General features: G+C 45.3%; 1 protein-coding gene across 7 annotated transcripts in view; it reads right to left on the reverse strand.

The window, feature by feature from the left end:
* Positions 1-1,339: 1,339 nt before the first annotated feature.
* LOC135912124 (trypsin-like) overlaps positions 1,340-21,138 on the reverse strand; it is a 339,009-nt gene continuing 319,210 nt past the window's right edge. For 2 of the 7 annotated variants that reach the window (XM_070527759.1, XM_065444510.2), the window contains 7 exons: positions 13,988-14,015; positions 13,361-13,437; positions 11,711-11,826; positions 8,250-8,388; positions 7,255-7,369; positions 3,602-3,753; positions 1,340-2,039 (listed from right to left, as the gene is read on the reverse strand). In XM_070527759.1, coding sequence (XP_070383860.1) covers positions 1,809-2,039; positions 3,602-3,753; positions 7,255-7,369; positions 8,250-8,388; positions 11,711-11,826; positions 13,361-13,437; positions 13,988-14,015 — 858 coding nt within the window. In that variant the 3' untranslated portion in view covers positions 1,340-1,808. The other 5 variants (XM_065444512.1, XM_065444509.1, XM_070527760.1 and 2 more) reach the window with 5 other exon arrangements.

The following is a 21,138-nucleotide window of genomic DNA, read 5'->3' on the forward strand; positions in this document are numbered from 1 at the left end:
CCCGTCTATGGAACTAAGCTGGGCTGGCATGCACTGGGAGCGCCAGCCGGCACGAGCCCCGCTCTGCCGGAGCGCGACAGCTCCTCAGCGACTGTGCCTTCGTGACGTCAGCCGGGCATCGGTGACGCCGGACACCAGCGACGAATGAAGATGACCAGATTGCAATGATGGACCACAGACCGGAAGACACCGATATCCACACCGAACAGAATCGGTAGTGTAAGCACCCCTACGATAGCGTACTGACGATCGCCCCGCAGACGTTAGTAAACGCGGTAGCGCGAGCGTAAAGCTTAGCAAGGGAGGACGCATTCCATGTGCAATAATTGTTGAATGTGACCGTGTGATACTGCTGCTAAAATAGCCTATCGAATGAATGTTGTGTGTGCTGCACCTTGCGTTCATGTGTTCCTTCTACCTGCTCAAGCAAGCGTACCAGGCGTTAACGTATGCGTGACAAAGTCTAATGGCTCGTTAATTTTTGTAAGGACCTTCGAATGTATGTTTTCTTTACTTGGATTGCTTTTAGCATGCATTTATGACGGCGACTACGGTCAGACAGTGCATTGTGCAATATGGTTTGTTTTGTGAAACTAAAGTTATTTGGGCAGAAACTGTTTATTACCACCTTCATATATTCTGCCTGCCAGGTGCTGACCTGCCAAGGTAGACCCAGATATGCCTCTGTGTTCGCGATATCAGTACTGCTTGCTGTTACAACGATTGCGCAGGAAGGTCTCAAAATATCGTAATATAATTACCAGGATGCTAACCATCCACTCGCTTTCTTTTTAGAACAAAGGAGGGTTGCTAGATACCCCGATATACTGTGCCCTCTCTGGTTTGGCGAACCAATTAAAACAGCGTGTTTCTCCAAGGCTTTCGCGATTGACATTAGGCACTGTAAATCTTCAGATAACGCACACAGTATTTAGGGATGAAATTTCACTGTAATGTGCAGAAGAGACGCTGCTCTCTAAGTTAGTCAAACAAAACTTAATCTGACTTTTCGTGGTGTTGGCCCCCGTGAGAGGTAGATATTATGAAAGGTTCCGCAACGGATTTCGCATGGTGTTGCGCGATGGCATGTGGCTGCATCATCGGTATCAAAAGTCAATAGGAGAACAGCCGGCTGCGGAACCCCTAATTTGCTGTTAAACGTAATTATGAAAAGTTGTAGAATAAATAAACAATTTCTTCACGCAGTTTCTTTCAACCAGTATCCCATATTTTTCTTTATTTTTACGCCACGTTTGACCATCTCAACGATGGAGGTCAGGTAGAAAGGGCATAAACTGACAAAAAAATTTAGGCATCTCGTCGGTGCTTTTTAGTTGACAATAAGTATATTATTCGTTCGTACAAATGCATTCATGGCCTACTGCATTTTTATGTAATGGTAAGGGAAAGATGTTGTGGAACATGTAGAAATGCTGGGGTAGAGCAAAAGAATGGCACCTGATCTAGTGAAGCATACTCAAAGGTCTGCGCAGATCTTTCGGCAGGGGAAAACATTATTGTAATAGTTCCGGAGGGTGTGAGAATTGCAGATCCAGCTTCGCTGTCATTGAAGTATGAGCTGTACCGATAGGTATACATCTTCGAAGTAGTTTTCATTTTTTTGTTGGGGCCAATATGGTTGCTTCAATGTGTGACGACTTACCGAAGACGGCACGTCTGTGTGCAGGATACGAAGTTTCAGAATGAAGTGGTGCTAGACACGGTGTAAACCCTTGGTTTCACTCCAAGCGTAACAACAAACAAAGTGCACGGAAGCAGAATGTTATCTTCAGGAATTGGCTATATTGTCAGCCTAGCGAAATCACATATTTACTTAACATTTCTGTCACCGTTGGCAGCCGCCAGCGAGGGCTTCTTGAGCTCCGCATCCTCTGCCGTATCCAGCTCATGTAGTTATCGACACGCACGTATATACCCGGCTCATTAGACCTACCACATCCCTTGCCATAGGAGACGATGCCGACTTGCACTGATCGTCTCTTCATCGACATCACTGTAAGGGGGCCGCCCGAGTCGCCCTGGAAGGTGATATACAACCAATCAATCAACAAATCAATCAATCAATTATTCAAGCAATTGCTATTTATTATTGCGTCTGCCCAGCAACAAGTACCGAGCCTGAGCACAGGCTGACATACAAAAAAGGAAAGAAGTGTACTACTACACGCAAATGTTATGGGATAAAACATCGCATGAAAACAGGATGAAGAGCAGGCATGTTGCAAGCTTCGGTGTCACGTACTTTGAGAATCACCATTCATTTCACCTTTGTGCCGTGGCTAGTCATATTCTTCCAGATCCAGAAGTTGTTATGTCTCATGGGAACAGCCCGTTTCAATTTCGGAACTAGTCTGAGCCCGTCTGAATTATTCATAAAAATGCTCAGAAATAAAATTTTTTTGGCAGCGAAACTGCACATGGGTAGCCGATTTGTCCGTCCGTCCATCTCTCACCCGCCTGTACGCCAAAGAATCCTGCGGCGAAACCCCGTGTGCATGCCACGCGTCATACGTACTCCAGAGGAGTAGGTAGCTTTCGATCAGCAACGCCACGAGCAGAACTGGGAACGAGCTCGTCTACTCCGTGTCGATGCTGCAGCCCGAGCACAAGAACAGGCTCATGCAGCCGAGCGAAAGCAGCAACAGAGTACTGAGGATCCAGCAGCCTACCAAGGTGTCGTTAAATGAACCGTCGGGATTAAACCAGTGATGAACACTGGGGCCGAAATATTAGGATTCGCTGGTTAACCATCTGTGCGGAATGCTTGTGCAGCGACTTTAAATAAGTGTGTGATTAAATTGTAGGACATGCCGCCCCACTGTTACCACCGTTTAACTGTACATTAATGACAAAGTGGCTATAACAAATATTACACAAAGTCTTTGTAAAAACACGTTATATATATATATATATATATATATATATATATATATATATATATATATATATATATATATATATATATACATGTGTGTGTGTGTGTGTGTGTGTGTGTGTGCATGCATGCGTGTAGAAGTAAAATGAAAGCGAATGAAAAACTGTCCGCGGGTGCTATGCGAAGACACGCCTTCGCATTAGGATTTTGGTACTAACGAATTGAGTATCCTTATATCTTTATCAAATCGGAGCTCGGGAGTGTTTGTGACCGCCTACACCCACCGCCTTGACAGCTGTCTGAACATCCTTTCGTGGCAAGGCGTCAGATGATACTTAGAAGAAGGTGACAGGCAAAAAAAACCTAGTATTCTACTTGAAGGCATTCGAGATGCTGGAATCAATATCCTGGCTATGTATAGAACGGAAAATAAGGGATACAGGGGGTCACAATCATATGAAGCCAACAGACGATGACAACGGGAAACGCATAAGAGGAATAGCTTGTTTTATACCCTGTCCTTTCCTTGACACTGCTTGTGTGTCATTGCCTAGCTGTATGAAACTTTGCTTTTAATAGACGTTGTGCGTGATGGCTGGAAGTGTTAGAGTGGAATGTCTCCATGAGGTTATTGAAGAGTCATAGCTCAAATAACATAGTACCTACTTCTGTCAGCTTTAGCAAAATTGGTATAACATATCTTACTTGACAGCTGCCTTTGCCGGGCATCATGGCGCACAATATATTGTCCTTGTTCAGAGCTTTTTTCTGTTCAGGTAATCCCAAGAACCACTTGCACTCTTTAGTTGACAGGATCCTTTTAAATACGTACGTTAAGGCATGGGATGCAGTGCCATCTAGAGAAACAAAAGATGGGCTAATAAAACGCAAGAGTAAACATTCATGCAATAAAAACGCTGAAATACCTCATTCTAATGCTGTTCACCATATAATAATATACCCAAAAATAATTGCTTGGTGTTCTCTCTAACTACGTCCAAAACACATATGATATGACGTTCTATCTGACTGACCCGCTATTGAGTGTCGCATTCTGGTGTCGCCTTGACATCGAAGTTCACAGGTATTATCGGTCCGCGCGATCTCAGAAGTTACAATAAATTCTCGTTGATATAAAGCCAGTGAGGCAATACGTCCGGGAAGCTTTGTTGGCTTTTTTATTGCAATATATATGAGAAAGACGAGCTCAAGAGGAAGGTTTAGCTCAGGCCCAACTTTAACGCGGCTTATTCATATACTTGTAAAATGCAAAAACGTTTTTCCTATGCAACCCCTGAACCGCTTTTTATTCCATTTGTTTCATGCGAGAGAGAAAGTTATATTCTAGTGACTCTGGGAAGTGAAATTTCGATTTAGGTACTGATTCTTGTGAGAAGGATTGTCAAATATTCTGAAGTTCTAAAAAAATACACGGATAAGGTTTATAAATTCACAGCTCTACATCAAAAACAGATATCGCAGTTCTGTAAACTGCATCCATTATATCATTCAAAGCGGACAAATTCAATATCTCAATTTATATCTTATCTAAATGTGTTACGTTGCGCACAAGGGACAACAAATGCAAAAGCTGCATTTTCAAAATACTGAATTTTTTCAGATTCATGTGCAACATATCAATTTTGTCCGCTTTAGATCTACTATCAGATGCAATTCACAGAATGGCGATATTATTTTTCCTTGCTGAGTTAGAGAGTTGTAAACATAAGTTTCTTTCTCTGAAAATTTTTGATTTTTGCCAATTTGAAATAAATAAATTGATAATCTAAATCAAGAATTGGAAACCAACAGTCACTAGATTTTACGTTTTTTTCTTTTAAATGCAAGAAACCTCGTCAAATTTGGTGCCGTGATTGCCGAGAAAAGCGAATTCTCCTTTTACATGTATTTAGATAGGAGCACCCGAGCTAAAGCCTCCTGTTTACCTAAACAGGAGGGATACAGTTTACCTACAGGAAACAGTTTAACTAAACAGTAATAAATTAAACTGTTTAATCCGAGCTATCACAGCCCCAACGGATGCCTGCTCGTTGCTCAGCGCGAGGCTTGGATCACCACTCTTGAATTAGGCCTTAGCTAAACACTAAGCGTCATACCTAAATACGAGATGACATAGTTGCGAGCACGAACAACTTCGCCAGCGTTGACAATGATATGGAGACCTGCATGTACTGTTCAATCGAAATAATAAATATTCAAGCAGGTCGCCGAGGTGCCTCTAAAGGGTGACACTTATATTGAGGACATTATTCACTCGCCACAACTGCATGCAAGCTTCGCACATGGCATAACATATAACACCTTGGATGTTTTCGTGCATTGTTTAGAGTGAAGCTTTTTTCGTGTACTCTAAAGGACATGATTGACGACTGCTGCCGCTTGGTGCTATTGCTATCTCGCAAAGTTGTTCACGCACAGGCCCAACATTCATATAACGAATCGAGTCACACATCGCTATCAATTAGAGTGTGTACTTCCCCTAACGCTGCGCCGGCCGTCGGCTTTGTAGGTAAATTTCCTCACAGAAACAAATGCAGGCCTTTTATCACATAATTGCTCCAAAAAATTTACGCTATCTGGGATTTATTTCCTGGGTAATAGGTATACCATTCCCGACTAAGGAGGGTACTCTACAATACCTGCAGGACAGCTTTTTGTGTGCTGCGTCGGTGTCCGCATTTTTCCTACCCATCACTTTATTTCATTTTATCATTTATTCATGTATGCATCAGCTTCCCTGAATTTATGGAATTTCGAACGCATGCCGTGAAAAGGCCGGTGCTTGTCCATAGATGCGGCACTCCAACATGTGCACTTCGCTCATGTGGCAGCCAACAAGCGAAGCAGTTTTTTGTCAGTGTCACGGAAGCTATATTGATACATCTCTTTCTCTGTTTTTCTACGTGATGTTAACCCTGACATTAGGTGTTGGTCATTGAGTGCGATTGCGAGATAGAAGAGCACAGCTATGGAATTTCGGAGCACAGATGCAATTCTTTTGCAGTGGGCGGTTGATGCCCGTTGGTTTCGTTCGCAAAATTACTGCAGTGTTACATCAGGTGGTGTTTCATGCTGTGATTTGTTAGCTTGGCATTCACTCTTTACTCTTTCACAGAACATAGAATTTCTATAAACTGCACCTGTTTGACAAGGAAAAATTTCGCTTTAATGTTCATGGTGGAACTGAGTTGCTATATTTAGCATGGGTCACTTAAATCGAGCCATCTGGACAACCTGAGAGAGCAGAAAATGCGACCTTCACATTCGATAATTGCGCTACCTTTGTTTGATGCCCTTTCAATGAACGGAATTACAGCTAGCATTTCACCATTCGCTGTTTGCATCGCTGCTGGCAAGAAAATTGTTTCTTTATGCATCTTAGTTCTCCCTCAGCCGTTCAAACTAACATAGGGTCATGGTAGCCAGATGACTTTAGGCGACCAGCTTGCTCTGAGAAAAACAACTGTGTAAAGTAAGGGCATGATTTTTTTTAGGAATAACTCTAAAACACGTCAGTCATGCTCCTTATGACGAACCAAGAGCGAGCCGACCCATAAGGCAGAATCGGCTTACTCCACCACGGATCTTAGCCCGTTATGGAAATTGATAATCTTCAAAGCTGAACTTTCCAACCGCGTATACTTTTTTTTCGCGTATACTTGTTATAAAGAAGCTCAAACTCAAACTCCTAACTCCAAGTGGATCAATTCAATGGAAGTTCGGGGTTCACCTGCAATGGTTGTAAGATCGCCTGACAAGTTGTCAAGGTAAAATCTACATCAAATTGTAAATCGGACGTGCTTTTATCAAATAAATACTGAAACGTTATCTACAAACATGCGAATTTGAAAGATATTGGATCCTTCAAACGTAGTGTGGAGGCGTGTGTCAAAATAATTGAATTAGAAAAGAGGTAAGCAGGTTTGAATAAAGGCCCCTTTGCCGCTGGTAGAAGCGGGCGTCATAGTCTACGTAAGTGGAACATAAGTAAAACAGCAAAGAACTCCAGAATTCTCGCAAAGAGTACACGTATACACACACACACGCGCGCGCGCGCGTGCGTGCTTACACACGCACATAAAGAACGAGCCAATTCACCTAAGAAAAAGTATATTTCATTGATTACATTCTTACGTGGAACTGCTTTCGTCATGTAAAAGGCACTCTTCCACTTTGAGGAAGGCCACGCCCCAGCCGAAACGCTGGTTAGAAAGAGTGCTTTTTTTCGTAGGTATGGCCTTTACTTCTGAACTTATATGTGCAGGGCATTTTGTATCTTCACGTGAGTGTCAGAGCTTCCTACACAGGAAATAGTGTAGTCCGTAAGCATTACTTGCTTTCTGCTGTAAGGCCCCAGCCAGAAACCATGCCTTCTCTTCCTTCCAGGTGCATCCGTTTTTTAGGCAGGCAAACTGGCCTCACATGGTCGTCAAAACTCAGCGGTTTCTCCACCTAGTCACCACAGCATTTAAACAACAGTAAATGTTAATGTACGTGGCAGTAATGCAAATGTAAAAGAAAAACACATTTCTCGTTATTAATTAGAGCAAAGAAAATAAACTTGCAGTCTTCACACTGAGCAAGTCCGTTTTGGTGCAACATTTGTTTTTGCGTTCAACCGGTTGCATTTTCTCGTCTAAACAGTGCACAGCTGGAACAAGTATCATTAGCAAGAACTGCTTCCTTTGTTGCTTGCCTAATCAGACTAAAATCAATCCTTACCAGTGAGCTTTCAACATTTGTGAAATTCATTCGTTTCTTGCAACCAATCTTGCGCGGATTACTGATGTTCCATGATGTATACATGTTGTGATTCTTAGCACTTATGGAGTGACAAATTTGGTATGAGTGAATTTTCTGCTCATTGCCGTTTAAACAGTTCGCGAATCAAAGCCGCTGCACTGAGAACATCAGTGAAACGTTATTATTTCTGGTATTCTGTCAAAAGTTAAGTATTTCTAAATATCCAGCATGCAAGCACCACAGGTACAATACAATATGAAGATGTATAATCTTCAGACTTGGGTATAGGCGTCATTACGCTTTGGAAATATCCTCTACAACACGCAAATGTCCTGCAGTTGCGCGAAAGCGCATTCATGTTCCTTATAAAGGCTTATGATCGAAAATACTCACAACATCATCTAGCACATTAGATGTTGTTCTTGGAGTGCACCGAACTGCATGCTTTCTTTAAAACAAAGATTCTCTTGTCAAGCTTTGAGATTAACCTGGTGATGTAACATCCACGTACACTGCCGCTTGCGATTATATATTCAAGCTAACTTTGAACCCTTCTTTCTAGGTGATGGTTGTTTTAGCAGCAACTTACTTTGACGAGGGCGATATCGTTCCGGAACGTCGTCCACTGAAACCTTGGATGATGGATCATATCTTCAACCCACACGTACGGGCCCTGACCAGATACCGTGGTGTTGTAAAAGGCCCATGCAGAAATAGGAATAGCGTTCCTAAACAAAAGAAACGTTATTGTCAGGATGCCCTGTCCAGGCGCTCGTGAAATGCAGAACGTGCCTCCTTCTTTGTTTTCAAGCATATTTTACTAACCAAAACATGGGAAATGTTAGGCGCCTCAGTTAGGTAAGACATTCAGTAAAAAAAGAAAAATGACGGACAATTACGATACTACCTAATGGGAAATTTGAGCGCAGCTGCACAAGTGTTTGCATTTTGTGATATTTGTGGGAAGTAACTTGAGATAGACGTGTAGCAGAGTTAGCAATAGTCGAAAATGTAATCTACAGGTCAAGCGCGTTAGCTTTTAGGCATGACTCGTCGAAAGTTCCACGGTAATCGCTGGTGCCCCTGGGCTTCCAGAAAGTACCATTCGCGTCAGGCATACAATGAGATATCAAAACAATCGCAAACCATGAAAACCGAAAGAAGCGCGAACGAGACCAAACCAAGCAAACCAAACAAGAGCGAGCGAATGCTGACGCGAGCAGAGGATAGCACAAAACGATGATGATGATGAAGCAACATTTGCTGGGCCCGAAATAAATCGGTGGTGCACGCAGGCACCAGACGTGGTGGTTCCCTAGTTACGGGACCCATATGTTTCCAGCAGCTCCTGGCCTCTGTCCGTCAGTGCGAGCTGAATCGGTAGGGCGGGGCTGGATAACAAGGTCTTCCATCGCTCAAGGGGTTGGGGATTGGGGGCGTTGGTGGGAAGGGGAGGAGGGGGGGGTCTTGAGTTCTGTGCACTCTGCCAAGACGTGCGGCAGGGTACCCTTTTCTCTTCTGCAAAAAGGACAGAACATATCGTATTCCGCAGGGTACATGCGGTTCCTCAGTACGGGATGCGCAAGCGATCCCCCCTGCGCTCGACGCAGGATCGTCTGTTGTTGCCTGGTGAGTTTGGGGTGCGGTTCTGGCAGTCTGCACGTTTCCTCTCGGTACATCCGGGTAATGTCCCGAAAGCTGGTAACCGGGTGCGGTAGCTCTTCCGGCTCGTGCTCGGCCCGGACTGACATTTCTCGGGCATGGTAGTCGGCGATGGTGTTGCCTGCTACCTGCGAGTGAGCCGGGACCCACACGAGCTCTATGGCTCTTCCCGGAGGCTTGTGCTTGGCTAGAATGGCTCGGGCCGCGGAGGAGATTACCCCCCTGCGGAAGCTTCTGTAGGCAGTCTTTGAGTCTGTGACTACGGTGTTCACGCTCGGCTGTGCGAGTGCGAGGGCCACGGCCGCTTCTTCGGCTACTGCGGGGTCTGTTGTCTTCAGGGACGCGCTGATGATCAGCCTGTCTTTTGATGTAACCACCATCGCTGCACGGTCACTGTGTTTTCGGAGCGAGGCGTCCGCGTAGAGGACCCTGGGGTTCTCTTCCAGCTTCCGGGCTAGTGCTTTAGCTCGCGCGGTGCGCCTCTCGTCGTCCTTGCCCGGCGCCATGTTCCGAGGAAGGGGTTTCGTCTGAATGATCGTTTTCCAGTCTTCCGGAAAGGCCGTCTTGATGGGTACTGGCTCGATCTGCCATCCTATTTTGCGTAGGACGGCTCGTCCGTGTTCCGTGTGACTAAGCCGGATTCTCTGATTAGAAAGGTGGGCTTCGATGAGCTCCTCCACCGTGTTGTGGGCGCCCATGTCTAGCAGTTTTTGAGTGGACGACTAAATGGGCATGCCCAGTGCTTGTTTCGTTGCCTTACGAAGCATCGTGTTTAGGGTGTCCCTATTCGCCTTCGTCAGCTGGAGATACGGTGCGGCGTAGGTAACCCGCGACACGACGAACGCGCATACCAGGCGCATAGCATCGTCCTCATTAAGGCCTCGGTTTCTATTAGATACCCTCCGAATCATACCAAGTATCTGTTCGGTTGAAGTCTTGATCTTTGTGATGGCGGCCTGTGCCTTCCCGTCGCTCTGAAGTAGTAGGCCGAGAATCCTAATCTGCTGTGTTGGCTTGATGGTAGTTCCGGCGATGGTGATAGTCACGTTCGGCGGCAGCTCCTTCTTGGATTTTCCCGGTTGGATCATGAGCAGCTCTGATTTCTGGGGAGCGCAGCTCAGTCCGCATGACTTTGCGTACTCATGCACGGTCGTTGCCGCCCGCTGCAAGACTTCCTCCATCCAGGCATCGGATCCGGCTCGGGCCGTCCACACCGTAATATCGTCGGCGTAGAACGCGTGGTCCACGCCTTCAATTTGCTTGAGTAGATCGGGCAGGGGCAGCAGGGCCAGATTGAAGAGCAGGGGCGACAAGACTGATCCCTGAGGGGTGCCCCTATCGCCGAGTTCGACAGGGTCCGACTTCTCCTCCCCTATCCTGATGGTCGCCGTTCGGTTTGACAGAAAATCTTTTATGTAGCCAAATGTCTTTCGGCCACACCGGGTTTTGTTTAGATTCTGCAACACGCTCGCGTGGGACACGTTGTCAAACGCTCCCTTCAGGTCGAGGGCGAGTATCCCGCGCGGCGCGTGCCTCGTTGCCGGCTTGACGACCAGTTCGTGGAGTTGGATCATCACGTCTTGGGTGCTGAGATGTTGCCTGAAGCCGTACATCGTCTGTGGCATCTGATCCGTTTCTTCGAGGTGCTTCTGCAGCCGGCGAAGGACCATGTGCTCCATCACCTTCCCCACGCAGGATGTGAGAGAGATGGGCCGCATGTTGTCTATCGTGAGGGCCTTGCCGGGCTTTGGAATGAAGCGGACCTCGTCGTCCTTCCATTCCTTCGGCAACTGCGAGCTCTCCCAGGCTTCGTTAATGTGCTCTAGGAGGCTGCTGGCCGCTGTACCGCTCATGTTACCGAGTAATTTGTAAGTTATGGCGTCCCTGCCGGGTGCACTTCTCTTGTTACTGTCACACACAAAACGAGTGGTAAGGTCAGATACGAGCAGTGGCGTAGCTATGTCGTCTGGCACCCGGGGCCCTTAGGTCTTCTGTCAACCCCCCCCCCCCCTGTGTAGTCGAGGAAGGCGAGGGTATCGACAATTTTCGGGTGTCTTCAGACGTATATGACACCCCCCCCCCCTACTGGCCCCGTTCACCCAGGGACCACTGCCCCCCGACCCATCCGCCTCCCCCCCATTGCTACGCCACTGGATACGAGTACGCATAGAGCAGTCGGGCGGCTACGCATGAAACCAGTTTCCCACGCGCACGTCAATCGAGGAGCCGCGCTCACTGTTGGGCTCGTTCGCTCGGTTACGCCACCGCAGACGGTCGCCGAAGGATTGGGCCATTAGAGCGGTAAGTGAGCATCGCTAGTTCGTTGCCTTTTAAGCCAAATGCACACAGTCATAACCTAAACGGGCATTCTCCACGTGCACGACTTACACGTAATGAACACAATGCGCAGCAGTCAGTATGAAGCTTGGGGATATGATGCTGCCACCGCAAGATATGCTGATGAAGGCAGTGGCATTCCATCGGTAGTTCACTTCCAGTTGCACCTACGAGACAGAGTTGTGACTCGTCACTATTTATGCTTTGAGCAATGGGTAACGTGCAGCTTTAGTTACAGATCTTCATAGAAGTCACCATAATATAGATGCAGCTTTAAAGTCGTGCTTTGAATAACACTAAACAGCAAAGCTCGCACAATGGATTCAACGAGGCGTTGAATGAATTCGAGAACGGGGAGAAGTAGTTTGTTCACAACTGCTTTTATTTGATAGTTATTTTTTGGAAATGACACTGGTTGGAGTTTTTTGACGATAAGACAGATTCATAATCCAACGGTATATCGTCTGCAGAAAGGACATCCCATTTATATGAAGTAGAATAAGTTTGCATTACCTCTATTGCCTTATAATTATTGGCATACTGCAATTTGCGAACACAGTCAAATTGATTATTTGAGCAAAACAACATTTCAATATTGCATCAGATTTCAGGAGCTTGCTTATTTGTAACGAAACCAAAAAATAAGAAGGCTTGCGTGTAATCTGTTGTGCAATAAAGATCTTTCACATTAACTAGGTTAGGAGCTGGGAGAATTAGTACAGATGCATTAATACAAACTGCGCGACAAGGCGGCGAGCAAAGAAAGACAAGGCGGCGCTTCCGATAACATAAGGTCACAGGGTCAGAGAATAAAGCAAGGCATTCTGCGCGAGACATCGATAGGCGCCGGAGCAGGCACTGGGCTGCAACCGAAGAAATGCGATGCGCGATAGACGAGCAACTCACCGCAGTCAATCAGTGAAACAGTGGAACAAATGTGCCGGAGGACAGTAAGTGGCACAGGTGGCTGCCTGTTGGATGTTTAGTCGATGAGCAGTGTAACCCTTTAAGAAAAGGTGCGGCACATGACGGCAAATATGATGGGACGCGCCGGATGATGGGAAGATGGGATTCACTGCTAGAGCGCTCGTCTCAACAGCAGGTACCTGGCTGGAAGACAGCGCGTCAATGCAGTTTGGCACGCGGTAACATAGACCGTATAATTTTGCTGAAGGGCCTACGGGTTTTTAGGGAAATGCAGACGTGGACACGCTGGCGAAATTATTGGGCGGCCTTAATGAAGACAAATGACTAAGATGCCTAGCAGCGAGTCATTACTTATGAATGGCTTAAATTTATTCAGCAAAGTTTATCTCATTTCAGTCGCTCAGCAACCGGCAGTTCTGCATGGCAACTGTGGCTGTTTTCCAATATAATGTCTGGAAACAGCCTTTATTCCATAAGATCACAGTATTCGAGCAGTCCAATGAGTGAATTTTCCTTTTATAATAAAAGAAAGAAATATTTGGCAATTTTAAACAGTAAGGTATAAAATAGAATTCGAGGGGCTCATAAATTTATCTTCAATGTTTCCAAAATTCGCACACTCCCACGTCTGATGCCAACTGTTTTCCGTCATTTGAATAATAAAGCTGGCACGTGAACTGGCAGGGAGATGTAGTGCACGTAACACCATATAGCCTTTCGTGGCTGATTTTGGCGACACGTTCAGCGTTAACTATCTTAGTTACGCCAACTTACCATCCAGGGACTTTGTGTCCTCTTTATTGTTGTACCGCCAATTATCCTGGCAACCAAGGGCTCAGATACTCCGCACCCTGGAAAATAAGGCAATGATTGGGTGAACAATTTTATTACTCGTTAAACAGAATTTTCTTGGAACAATAGAGCTCCAAGAGAGCACAGGCATCCTCACAGAGATTCTCAAAACACCCTTGTAGTGTAACGGCACATCATTCGACTGGCTTTGATAATGGCACAAAATACGTTTTCCAAATTACTCGGTATATACTATAGCATTTAAAAAATGCAAAACTTCTCAATATAAAGAAATGATGCTTTTTTATTAGTTTGCCTAAGGTTCAAATAGGCAAGAAATTAAAGTAATTATGAAACTTGGAAATATCTTCTTATTCGAAACGTTAGATATAGAGTAGTCGCTATTTGTAAGACCTCCTTTCATTCTGCGCTTCACTGCCCTTAACATCTCACCCTGTGTTGCTGCATACCAAGCTAACGCCAACACTGAACCGAACAACATTGGCTAATTGGTACTTTCTCACTGGCATACCTGAGAGATGAAAAAAAAACAATGTCATACAGTCCATACAGTCCCCCTCACGGAAAATGACAAACGCTTAAACTTACCAGGGCTATTGATTTTATTGGAGACGGCCTGTGAAAAAAGAAAAAACAGATATTCAATCACCTTATGTTAAGGCTCCTTGCAACCCTCGACACACAGTTGATAGCTTCTGTATAGTGATGAAGAGGAAACATATATTGTACCCGAGCCCCTTCTCCCGAGGATATACTAGATATTCGGTTGGCTGGAAGCGGTGACAAGAAACTGAAGTGTTGGGGTGACGGTCTTCTTGATTAGGGTTGATTTGCGTCTCGTGGTGTTTTGACACTTGCAATGTGGGCTTCCTTAGAATGCCGTCGTATTGTAAGGTATTGCGAGGGATGCTAGCAGCCCAAGGACCGTAGTAAGTTCGGATAACGCGGCCACATTGGTTAGTATTGCGTACTTCATGTATTCTTCGAGTGCGCGGGGTCCTTACTTGGTGGCGTCTTAACGATTCATGAGCGTCTCGAGAGACGAGAAATCCCACTGTGTATAGTAAGTATTGTGTCATAGCCCCAATATGTGCATATTAGAGATATTTGTTTCATTTACGGTTACGTGCTGGGTAACGTTTTTCGTGCGCAGGCCGTATGCTTGGGATTGGCATCATTCGGCAGTGGCCTTTCGTATGCTGGAGTTAGGTGTCGGAGAGCGAATTGTATTCGTGTCAATGCTCTGAACTTGGGAAAGCGATGTGTTTTTGCTCCAATAGTGAAGCAACAACTGTCCCATGTTAAGGCTATGTTTCAGCTCTGTAGCTCTGTAAAGCTGCTCTGCAAGTTTTAATTGTTTCGTCAGCTTTTACCAATGTCTCAAAATAATTGCTGAGGTAGAGCCTCTGCTTTTTATTATCTTCGATGTTAGAGTTGCTGCTTCGTTTTGCAGAGTGATTAGAGGCTCAGTATTATTTACATTCCATCAGTGGTGAGTATCATGAAATGAGTTTCCATGGTATCGAATCCCGGTCATGGCGGCCACATTTCGATGGGAGAAAAATGCGTAAGCACTCGTGTACTTAGATTTACGTGCACGTGAAAGAACCCCAGGTGCTACAAATCACTCCGGAGCACCCCACGGCCTGCGTGACAATCAAATCGTAGTTTAGGCACGTAATCTATTTTTTAAATCAGTTTTCCCGTGAGCAATGATCGCCACGGTGTTCGACTATCCTATGCAAATGAGGGTGCTGTTGTTGGTTGTGGGCCATGATTACTCCAGTTATTACAACCATTGAGGCTGTGGTTTTAGATGACAGGTCTGCTTGCAGGAAATCGCCGTGGTGGTACATTGCGCGTGTACTGGGGGGAGGGGGGTGGTCATAAACCCTGCATACTACTACGTAAGACATGGCTGTTTCTATGAGGTGGTGTTGTCCGTCTTGTGCCTGTGTTCGTTTTCTTCCACGGTTTCTAAGGCCTGTGCTAACAAGCGTTTTACATGGGGGCCTCGATACTGCTAGTTTGGGCAACCTTGGGCAACTATCAACATTATTTCGCATCTTTCAACACCTGGGATGCTGGAGACATGGTAGAGAAAGCCAACAACAACGTTAGCTGGAAATGCACCACAGCCCCAACAACAATCATTGTCAGCAGCAACTGCGAAAGGCATAATAGTGAAAGCGTGTGCAAAAAGCGCGGATAGAGTGCGACATGCCGTGAAAAATATAAAAAAGAATAAAGGGAACAGCAGACGACAGTAAGAATGAAAACTGTAGAAGGTAGGGCGGCAACAAACGAAATGCACACAAAAAAAGGGTTGATGGAAAAAGTCAGAGACAATATGTGGCACATTGTGCACCCCGAAAAACGGATTTAAAAAACGGATTACATTTATGCAGCCATACATATTATCAAAATTTATACAACAAAACAAAAACACAGGCATGTGTGTTACGGACTACGACCATCGCATCTCTGACAATTTTTGCTCCTGCTCATGCGCTGTTTAGTGAATGCTGTTTCCAAGTTCGAAGTTTGAGTGCATTTGGCCTTGAGAGCGTCCGAGCGTCTATAAAAAGTTTTGGCCTTGTTGGGTGTGTTTTCAAGGTACCTGCTGTGGCTTCTGTGTGGACGGCTAAGTATCGATTGTTAAAGCTTCCAATTATACCAAATTAACGTAGGAGCTTCAAAGAACTTCATCACGCTCGCCAGTAATGTTTGCAGTTTTCTGAACAGCAATAAATAAGCGATTTTGGAATATAAAGGATGGGCGTGAAGAGCGCGCTACAAGATTGTCTGAATATTTTAAAACAAATTTCGTACTCGAAATTATATGTTTTACTTTATTGGAGAGTTGGCCCGGCAGTACATGCACATATGCTTACTTTCCATGCAACGAGTTCCTTTCATAAGTATTTCCTTGAAGTTTGGGGTGTAAAAGTTAACTTTCGGTCTGCTAAGGTAGCCTTTATGCGCCCTTTGCTACAATACTACGTAAAACATTATCTCGCAATTCATGTTAGGCCCCTTTTCCAGGGCGCTAAATGGACTATCTACAATAGCGACAAGAATAAAAAGCTGCTGAATACTCCGGCATCCACCCGCAAAATACGTGTCCGTTATAAACGGGAAAACTCTGGGTTCTCATATTTGGACAAACCGCTGAAAAAAAGAAACGATGTGAATCATTCCGCACATGTCTGCTCAATTCCATTGCTATGGTGCAAAAATGCTAAATTACGAGTGTCCGCAAGCTTCCTGCGAACATATGGGACAATCGAAAATAGCTTTGGATACTCATCGCTTGCCAGCATACTAGATCCTACAAGCATGTCCAACACGCTCTGCTTCAAAACATCTGTGTTATGCATGTGGACATTTAGAAGTGTAGTATAGAGCCCGCTTATTGAGACTGGCATTTACATTGATGGGACCTTCATGTGAGCACCCTAAAAAATTTTGAATGGTGAAATTGGGAGAAATAAAAACTCAGAAAGTCGAAAAAAGAATTTCTTGACTGAGTTTTGTGCGAAGTGCACCAGGGACGCATCGCAATTTTAATTTGTGAGAAAACTCTGCAGTTTGCAGACACCTCTGTTGCATTTGAATTTTTACCGGTGAATCACACAAGAATTCTAGTCTATAATTGAAATCAAAAAGGCACCTGTTGGAGCAATACATGTCAAATGGAAATAATGCACAGTATTCTCTTCCTAAATGCCAAATAAAGACAGAATTCTTGCAACTCACCATGCCTAAGTTGAATATTGCGAGAACATGTATAACAAATGCAACGTTTTTCCTTTCCTCCACTACGGACATTTTCAAAGCATAAGAGAATCAGACGTATCTGAGGCTTTGCCCTTAATTTCACTCTAAAACGTACTTGCATTTCAGAAAAACTCACTCTGAGAAGTGGTTCAAGATTCGTACATCTCGTTCTTTTCTAAAGTCTCCATCTGCGAATTCCAAAACAAGCTTCCTATACTGGCTTCGAGTGAAGGTCCAACCCCGTAGATAAACCCCAGTATAAAGAAGCTCCATGTATATGAATCATCTTAAGGTGTGTCGGGAGAGGTTAGGAGGGATTCATAGATGAAACGTTTGCTGTACCGATGTTAGAGTGAGTGATTTATGGAGGCTAAACATAGTAAAGGAAAATGTAAGCTGATCTCAAAGAAAAAAACTTTACTTGTCCTCCGACCAACAGCTTCTCTCGCTATCGTTTCTTTATCGTTACTACGTGACAGCAATACTCTGATTATATATATGCGAGGATGTCCAATAGCACGTTATGACATGAGTGGTCCTGAGATTTATTTTATTTAACTGAAGGCGAACCGAAGTATATTGAACGGGAATGGTGAAAAAAACCAAGGGCTCTTTGTAATAGTGATTCGAGGGCTAGAAGCCTTTAGAATGTCGAAGTTCCGGGAAATATTTCGTTAATGAGCGTTTTAAACAAAAATTTCCTCTTCCTTTCAGTAATCTTGAGCAACAGCGAACGTCTTGCGTCATGTAATGAAAAAAAAAACAATTTCGATGTGGCCTATCATCTCCATATTCCGAAGAAGCTTCAATAAGGAATTCTCTCAGAGCCATTGAAATGGGCAAGAAATACTGTGACCATGCTTGTTGCGCAGACGCAACCACTGAGGTCTTGCTACTTGAACATCTTGTGGCTATTCAAACTATTTCTGCAGCTCTCACCGGACTAAGCGGCTGCTGTTGCCTAATTTTGTTCAGTGCTTTAACAGTTCTAAGATTTTTCAATTTCCTTTTTCTTCTATGCTCTCGGTCACGTCATTGCTCTTCGACGTTTACTATAGCGGTATCTCTGTAGCATAACGGCTACACTTAAGCAATGCTCGAAATTATGGAAACAAAAATAAATTCAGGAAAATGTTCACAAATTTAGGTGCGTCAGAAAAGCATCCAATTATCGAACTAGTGACATCAATCATGGATACATTGACAAAATAAAACAATCACAAAATGTGCATCATTGAGAATGGAGGGTAGAGTGGCATTTACAATCCCAAATGTAGCCCTTCATATGCCCTCTTCGTACTTGGATCGAAACTAGTCTAAGATGCACATTCCCGTTTGTAATGGAAGTAAGAATAAGAACCTCACCGAGAGTAAGTGCGAGTCGTGTAGAATGTTACCTACATGATAAATATGTTCTAAGTGTACCGCCATCTGAATAAACTGAAGCATTGTAGGAACGATGCCTTCGGCGCTGTGATATATAATTTGCAATTTCCAGAAGCTGCTGTGGAGCATTACGATTGTGCAGACGGGTGCGCTCCAGAAACGTGCTTTTGTCTTAGAAGAAACGTACCGTTAGAACCTTACTCTGCGAGTTAGAAAAATTGGTTTAACGAGACACTTCAGAGAGAGCAACCGAAAGTTTAAAGATTCTGCCTTTCAGGGGTGAATTTAAGCATAACTAAGCAAAATATACAGCCGAGCAAACTACGCTCCTAATGACCATCTTCTTGCACGTCATGCTGGGGTTACCCGACCGATTGCTTCAAATCGAAGGATTGCTTCACACGCTATACGCGGACGATGTTACGATCTGGACGACAATGGGCAGGGATGGAGCGATCGAGCAAGGTTTACATTACGCTATCCAATGCATGGAAAACTACCTCGTGGGCTCGGGAATCGCCTGCTTGGCTGAAAAATTTGAACTGCTGCTGTATAGACAGGCCAGAAAGGGGCGCCCACCTAAAGGCTACAACCCCCCGGAAAGGAAGAGATCTAATTAAGGCATCAAACGGCTTACCCATCCCGATGGTAGATAAGATCCGGCTATGAGGAATGATGATTAAGTAAATTAAATTATGGGGTTTTACGTGCCAGAACAACTTTCTGATTATGAAGCACGCCGTAGTGGGGGGACTCCGGAAATTTCGACCACCTGGGATTCTTTGACGTGCACCTAAATCTAAGTACACGGGTGTTTTCACATTTCACCCCCATCGAAATGCGGCCGCCGTGGCCGGGATTCAATCCCGCGACCTCGTGCTCAGCAGCCTAACACCATAGCCACTGAGCAACCACGGCGGGTAGGAACGATGATCGAACACAAGGGTGGCAGTCGCGAAGCACATCGGAAGGTAACGGCAAAGGCCACCAGCACGATGCACTTCATTCGACGCATCATCAACAAACACGTCGGCACGTGCGAAGGCAGTGTCATATGACTCATTACAAGCCTTTGTCATTTCTCAAATGAAGTACATGGCAGCATTTCCCACTGGAAGGTAGCGGAAACAAACAAGCTGAACGCCTTCACACGCAAGGCGTACAAATGTGTGTTGGGACCTGTGCCCGGATTCAAGACCAAGCTCTTAGAATACGGTCGCGGAACTCGTGGAGGAGCAACAAGTGTCCCAACCCAAGCGCCTATCCACGACCCGCCTGGGCAGACACGTGCTCGAAAAGCTCGATATCGCATACCACACGCACCACGGCATTAAAGTAGACATTCCAAGAACCATACGCGAGCAACTATACGTTCCCCCATTGCCTCGCAACATGCACCCCCAGCGCCACGCGGGGAGACGTAAAGCTAGGACACAGCACGTGAACCAAAGTTACTCCAAAAAAAGGTGGCGGTCTTCACCGACACAGCCCGTTATCGAGACAGGAAGTTTCGAGGCGGTCGTTACTAGCCACCGAGACAACCACCTCACAACCACCATCGTGAACACGGCACATGCCGAAGCGGCATAGAAAGCGGCCATAGCACTGGCCCTCACACAAACCAAAGCGCCATACGTGATCTGCGATTTGCTAACGGCAATTCGCAATTTCGCAAATGGGCGCATCTCTCAAAAGGCGTATCACATACTCCGAAGACATCCCATAAACGAGGGAGAGGCCGACTTCGATAACCCAAGGCATTTGCAATGGATCCGGGCACACACTGGATTGAGCACCCCCAACGAAGTCGCTCACCGCGTTGCTCGAGGCCTCACTCACCGAGTATCATCGGAGAAAGAGCACCCGCGGGGTACTGCAAACGTCTATAGACATGGGATGATCGTCAGACCAGGTTCCACGACATTCTACACACCAGCAGTTACAGATACGCGTATACCCATTCCCTCACGCTAGGTTAGACAGGAAGCAAGCAGTACACTTCAGATAATTACAAACGGATTCTTACAGAAACCCCAGACTCATGCACAGCATGTGTCCAGACATGTACACTACAAACAGATGCACATCGTGTGGCGAGGTAGCCACACTTAATCACATGCTATGGGAATGTCAGCACTTAACAAACAAGTCGGGCAGTGCCGACCCCTGCATCTCTTGTACCGCCAGCCTTCACTCGCGATGGAAGACCGCACTTCTCAGCTCTAACCTGACAGCACAACTCTGGGCCGTACAGCGAGCCGAAGAAGCCGCTTCGAGACAAGGTCTCGGAACCGCGTCCGGGACGGGTGCCCCGACCCACTAAGAAAGACGCCAGACTCAAATCTTATTGATTTTAAAATAAAGTATACGCTCTCTTGTACTTTGCAGAGAAGGGTTGCTTCATATACTTAGTGCACTCTGCAAGATGCGATTAAGGGGGTTAAGTACATTCAGTGAAGCTGTTTAGCGCAGTCGATGCCTCATAGCTGCTGAGTTTCTTTCTAGTATGGCAGGCTTCTTTACGTGTCATTGGGCTTGGTTTGATTGTGTAACGTAGTCGATAAATTGGGAAG

This window comes from Dermacentor albipictus, chromosome 10, assembly GCF_038994185.2.
Source record: "Dermacentor albipictus isolate Rhodes 1998 colony chromosome 10, USDA_Dalb.pri_finalv2, whole genome shotgun sequence".
Taxonomy (NCBI): domain Eukaryota; kingdom Metazoa; phylum Arthropoda; class Arachnida; order Ixodida; family Ixodidae; genus Dermacentor; species Dermacentor albipictus.